The 6,347-nt window shown below is 48.6% G+C and overlaps 1 protein-coding gene across 1 annotated transcript; it reads right to left on the bottom strand.

The window, feature by feature from the left end:
- Positions 1-586: 586 nt before the first annotated feature.
- Positions 587-4,291, bottom strand: LOC134338412 (frizzled-10-B-like). Its single transcript, XM_063034216.1, has one exon. It carries the CDS (start codon positions 3,212-3,214, stop codon positions 1,451-1,453), a length of 1,764 nt encoding a protein of 587 aa, XP_062890286.1. The 5' UTR covers positions 3,215-4,291; the 3' UTR covers positions 587-1,450.
- Positions 4,292-6,347: the final 2,056 nt, after the last annotated feature.

Here is a 6,347-nt window from a genome sequence, read left to right as displayed (position 1 = left end):
CGGCTCAACTCAACTTCAAGCAGTTTGTGCTCATACAAAAGTGCGTCTTTAGAAAACAAACACACACTTTTAAGTACGCTTTCAGCACTCGTTGTTCTTAGGGAAGCATTTTTTTAAAAAAAACAGGTCTACACCAGGTTTTGCAACCGGTTTCGTCGACTTTTTGTTGAGCCGGTTTTTCGCCCTGATGCATGTATTTTAAATGACAGATTCTGCAGCTGGGAGTGGATCTTGCTGTAAGCGTTGGGAGTAGCAACATAAATCAGTGTCGACTGATTAATTTCATTGCCGGTCTGACCAGAGTATTAAGGAAAACACTATACTCGTTATAAACATTTTACACTACGTCATTATGTTAAGAGTTAATATTAATTGAACGTTGTCTCAGCTCCATCAACTTAGAACATCAATTAACTAAAGTCGCGCAAATTCCGTTCACAACAGGTCCGACCTCCCCTTTTATTTAATATTTCGCTTTTGCATACTAGTAATAAATCAAGTCTAGCAGGCAGTAGCTTTGCAGTTTAACCCCGGGCACTGCCTTTTTGAGGCAGTCTGCAATTAACCCGATTTGCCTTTTTAAAAATAGTCACATATTCAGCCGCTCTCTTGCCAAACTAAAGAAACATTTTATTTTATAAAATAGACGAACTTGACGATAATTATATTTTACAAGTATGTACAAACGTGCTCCAGAAAGCACGCGAAGAGCTACACTATCACAGAGGCTCCCTGTCACACAGCTCTTGGTTTTATCTAGTGCTTGTTGATCTATTCATGGCTAGAATTAGCTTTACAATGAGACGAGTCGATAAGCTCCGTGGGTCTCTTTGAATCGCCCGTTTACAAATCAGTTCAACTTGTCTGACACTGGCTTGATTTCCATCAGAAAGCAAAATGTGTCATTAAAGAACTTCTGTCGCCCATACCTCTAAGTTCTTTTGTCAGACGGAGATTCTTTTTAAGTCTTTTATCTGCAGCGGATTGTTGGAAAGAGAGCGAGAGAGAGGAAAAAAACTATTGCACATTGTTAAAGGAGCCCATCTTCGATAGAATATTACTCATCGACAAAATACTGAACCTTTTGAAAAGTCTCTACTTATCCCTGAAAACTTCATGTTAAAAGATGTTAGCCGCTGAGCCGGGGGTCCGATGACGATTGAAGTGTTAGTAATTTCCAAAATTACAGTAGAACACACATTGTGGAAACAAACGTCTCTGATTTCTGCTTCCAAATATCTGAGACGCCACAGGTTCCTCCTATAGTTTAACCTTTCCTTGAACCTCGTCATCCAGCCCAAGCCAGCTATGTCGCCAATAATGGAAAGTATTTCTTCTTGCATTTTCACTTAAGGTGAGTTTTTCATTGTTTGCGGGCTGCCCCCTCGGAGGACCAAAAATGTCTCCCAGTACCATAAAGGAGGAAAGGAGCGGATAAAATAAACTCCCGTCAAACACAAGTTGGCGGGAGCGCCGGTTCGTATTTCCCGTGCACTTTCAAGGGAGGGCGAGCTTTACCGTAAGACCCCCCTCCACTACTCGTAATAACGCTGGCGGGCTTCCTCCTGACCCTCCTCCGGAATCTTTTGCTGCAGAGGCTCTGCCAAGACTGCAGGGTCTTGGAACTCCAAATCCACATGCCGCTCGTGATACCCACCACCAGCAGCATGAATATCTTGACCATAAAAATCTCCACAGCAGGGATGGAGCTGCTCATAGTGCAGTCCAGGTTGTTGGAGTGGTTGGCAGCTTTGCACTTCTCGCGGGTGGCCAGGAGCTTCCAGTAGTCCATGTTGAGGCGCTCGTAGAAGTAACAGGCTATGACACACGTCGCGGGCACCGTGTAAAGCACCGAGAAGACCCCTATTCTCACCATCAGTTTCTCCAGCTTATCCGTGTTCTCTCCGCCGGTCTTCATGACGCGTCGGATGTGGAAGAGCGCCACGAAGCCGGAGAGGATGAAGGAAGTGCCGATGATCAGGTAGCAAGCCAAGGGGATGAGCACGAAGCCGGTCAGCGCGTTAACGTCCATACTCCCCACGTAACAGATGCCGGTCAGCTCATCTCCAGCCACCCTTCGCATCACCAGGATGATGATGGTCTTGACGGCCGGGATCGCCCAGGCGGCCAGGTGGAAGTAGCTGCTGTTGGCCTCGATGGCCTCGTGGCCCCATTTCTTGCCGGCCGCCAGGAACCAGGTGAGCGTCAGGATGACCCACCACAGCGAGCTGGCCATGCCGAAGTAGTAGAGCACCAGGAAGACGATGGTGCAGCCCGTGCTCTCCAGACCCTCCTGGATAACGTAGAGGTGGCCGCTGTCGCGGTCGCAGGCGATGCTCTCCCCTCCGGCGAACAGGCGGATGATGTAGCCCGCCGAATAGACGCAGTAGCACATGGAGAGGAAGATGATGGGCCTCTCGGGGTACTTGAAGCGCTGCGGGTCGATCAGGAAGGTGAGGACGGTGAAGGCGCTCGAGAAGAAGCAGAAGATGGACCAGATAGCCATCCAGATGAAGGCGAAGCCCTTGTCGTGGGTGGCCCAGTACACGTCCACGCTGGGCGAGCAGAGCGGGGCGCAGGACGCGCTCTTCTCCACCCGGTGAAACTTGTGAGAGTTCTCGCAGGCCGCCTTGCCGGCGCCGTCCTTCGGCAAGGGGAAGGGCTCCTGCGAGCCCCCGCCTCTCGGGTGCGGCCGGTAGATGGGAGGCAGGGCGCTGGCCCCTCGGCCCTGGTCCTCCGTGCCGTTGCTGGGGGCTTCCATGCAGAGGAAGTTGGGATCGTTCTTGTTGGGCAGCTTGCTGCAGTCTAGCGACTCGGGCCAGTGGAAGCTGAACTGTTCCATGATGGGCGAGCACTTCAGGCGGGCCTGCTCGCACATCACCCTGCAGGCGGGGATCGGCGTGGACACTTGCTCGGTGCACATGGGGGCGTACAGGGAGCAGAGGAAGAACTTCAGGTGGCTGTGGCAGCCGTACTCAACCAGCGGCGCGAACTCGTGCAGCTTGATGGCCGCTTCTCTCTGGTCCTCGTGGCCCATCAAGTTGGGCATGCGGGTCATGTTGTAGCCGATATCCCGGCACATAGGGATATCGATGGGCTGACATCTGCCCTCCCGCTCCGAGCGCTCCGCATCCATGGAACTGATGGCGGAGGCGCAGAGTGTCAGCCAGGCGGTCCAGGCGCACAGACAGTTCATCGTCCCCGGCGACCTCATGTCAACTCGTCCCTCCCCCCCCCCAACAAAACAACCCAACCCCTTTCAGGAGCAAGTCGGCCTCAGGTCCGATGGTGTCTTGGGATGAACTTTACGTCAAACTTGGTCCGCTTGGCCGTGGCTGCGCCGAGACCACCGTTTCCCTGGGTGGAGGGGCAGAGCCGAAGTTGGGGAGGGCACTGCGAGGAGAGTAGGAGCAACGCTGGAAATCCACAGAATGAGTCCAGAACGAAGTGAACCGGAATAAAGAGCAATCGATCGCCTGACTGTAACTCCCAGCGCTTGGATCGGAGCGTCGCCGTGTGCAGTTGCGGGGTCCAGGTACGAGGAAGTAAATACACTGAAAGACAGAGAGTGGGAGAGAGAGAAAAGGGGCGGCTCTCTCACTAGCAACTGCAAAGTGAGCTAAAAGGGGGCGGGGCGACTTCATTAAAAAAAAGAGCAGCGAGAGAAAGAGAGAGAGAGATGATCGGCAGATTGTCAAAACAAGCATTTGGGCCCCGCCATTCAAGTAATATTATGAATTTCCGCCACTCTTTCTCTTAGTTTAGTGACATGCATATCCAAATGTTGCCTTCCAGCCGGCGTGGGCGACTACTCATTTTCATAGCAACAGATCGTTTGTTCCATTAGCCGAAAATAAATAAAAGCTCGACTGCAGCATGGATCAGATCGAGAGGAAAAGTCAAACGATCTCTTTAAAGATATAAATCGTCTTCAACTTGGTTTCTTTAACTTGAGAAACTTTGGGGCCAGAGAGTGCAGTCAGTTTGCACACTTCGCCCAGCCGAGACAAATTTCTATCGCAGTTTATCAGCCAGAGATCAGCCGTGTGTAAAAATACTCCTGGATTCCCACCTAACGTTGAAACAAAAAGTTTCTAAATGTAGGCTTTTGTTATTGTTTCTAAACCTGTACATATTTATTTAGACTATGTTACACTTGCAAAGCGGCTATTCCCTGGAGTGCTTTGTCTTCTTTTAAACAGTTTCCTATCCGAGTTCAGCTGGAAGACAATCGGCTGCTTAACTGCATCATCTCCGGGGGAGAGAGAGAGAGAGAGAGAGAGAGAGAGAGAGAGAGAGAGAGAGAGAGAGCGAGAAAGAGAGCGAGAGAGAGAGAGAGAGAAGCAATCGACTAAGATAATTCTGTTGCTAATATGTGAAAAGGCTCTTTGATGCCTGAAGCTGAAAAGATATTTTTGGGGTCGGATTTGAAATCTGCGCCTCTATGCAAATAAGAGAAACCCCGCTGAATCTCTGGGACAGAGACGGACCCCCGGCGACTAGCGTTACAGAAGATTGCAGGAATTTTATGGCTGTCGGTCGTCGATCTTTTCTTCTTTTGTGTGCTTTGAAGAATGACTTTAGACATTTTATTTACATATTTAACCATGGATGAAAAAAACACTGCTTTATTAAGGGGAGGGTGATCGGTTTAGATGTAAGGAAATCTTTGTGTGCAAAACTTTTATTTTTCTCCGATTGCTTTATATTGCATTTCAATTTAGAATTTCAAAAAGGGTAAATTTGTTTTAACTTGTCTTAAAGTCGTCCTTTTAACGTGCACGGTTGTGGCCGCTGTTTAATTCTAGATATTTTTAAAAATATCTCGTTAATATTTCGTAATGTCATTCCAACATTGACAACAAAGAATCGCCAGCAATTATTTGAACAGAGGAATGGCGGGTATCAATAGCCGTTCCTGCCTTTGGCGAAATCGGGAATTGCAGTTGTAAAAGAGCCCATAAGGTGCATTGTGCGGTAAAGTGAAAGTTGCAACAGATACAAACTTCGCACAAAAAGGAGCTGTTGCGGTTGCAAACAAAGGGAATGTAACCAAAAAAGTAGCAGTTCTTAGATACAATGAAAGGCCTCTACTTTTTTTTAAAAAAATCTGGTTTGAAATATTACGGGCGGTTCAACAGGGTGTATTTCTGTGAATTGCAAATAAGAACATTTCTTAATCCCCTTTTCATGCACTGGCTTCGGATCAGCGGCATCTAAGCGGCTCCCCACTGCTCCTGGCCCAGGAGCCTGCATTCAGCTCTCCTGCCTCTCTCTTCTATTCCCACACTCCAGAGAGAGAGAAAAAATACGGCACAGCCACACTCTCTAGATTAGATTAAACTCATTCCTCTGCCCCTGGAGAAAGTAAGGAACTGAGCACTTCTTCCCCCCTGTTGTCAGCCGGCTTGTCACAATAAGAAAAGACAGGGTGATAAAAGTCCTACAATTTTCTTACTAAGATTTGCCAGGTATTCACCACTAACCTTCCCCCACACACTCCCACTCATCTCTAACCTTTAGCTGCCCATTGAAAAAAGAGCTTTGTTTTGAAGCTATGAAGTATCACTATTTAATTATATAAGCACAAGAGATTCTACAGATGCTGGAAATCCAGAGGAACACACACAAAATGGTGGAGGAATTCCTGACGAAGAGTCTGGGCTCTAAACGTTGACTGTTTGTTCCTCTCCATAGATGCTGCCTGACCTGCTGAATTCCTCCAGCACTGTGTGTATGTGTGTGTGTGTGTGTGTGTGTGTTGCTCACTATGCAATTAATGTGATTGTGTGTGCACAGTTTTACTATGAATTGTTATACGAGTCCAGTAAACCATGCCTTCTGTGTCAACTTCTCCCTTGGAGTGTAGTGTGCAGTACTGGTTGCCCAGTTTTAGGAAGGATGGCACTAAGGTCGAAAGGGCGTCCTCCGAGCTGCCACTCACCCCCTCGACTCTTTCAGGCGGGGCTCTCCTTTCCTTCTCTTTTTTTTTCCTGGGTTGCTTGCTCCTCTTTGCTGCTCCCTCCCTCCTTTCTCTCCACTCACCTCTCATCTTCAAACACCTCTTTGCTCTGTTGACCAATGTTGTAGCTGTGCAAGTTGGGACATCAAGTTGCAACTGTACAGGTCACTGGTGGGACCTCGCGTGGAGTGCTGTGTGCCGTTCTGGTTACCCATCTGTAGGAATGATGGCGTTAAGTGGATATTACTGGGACTGGAGTCTCTGGAGAGGCTGGAACGTCCCAAGAGCATATGGGGCTTATAGACAGGTGTAAAGTCTTGAGAGGCGTAGGTCGGGTGGATAGCTACAGGGCAGGGCAGTCTAAAGCTGGAGCACATAGAGTTAA

This window comes from Mobula hypostoma, chromosome 27 (genome assembly GCF_963921235.1).
Source record: "Mobula hypostoma chromosome 27, sMobHyp1.1, whole genome shotgun sequence".
NCBI lineage: Eukaryota > Metazoa > Chordata > Chondrichthyes > Myliobatiformes > Myliobatidae > Mobula > Mobula hypostoma.
Note: the sequence above shows the minus strand (reverse complement) of the source record. Positions and strands in the feature narration are given on the sequence as shown.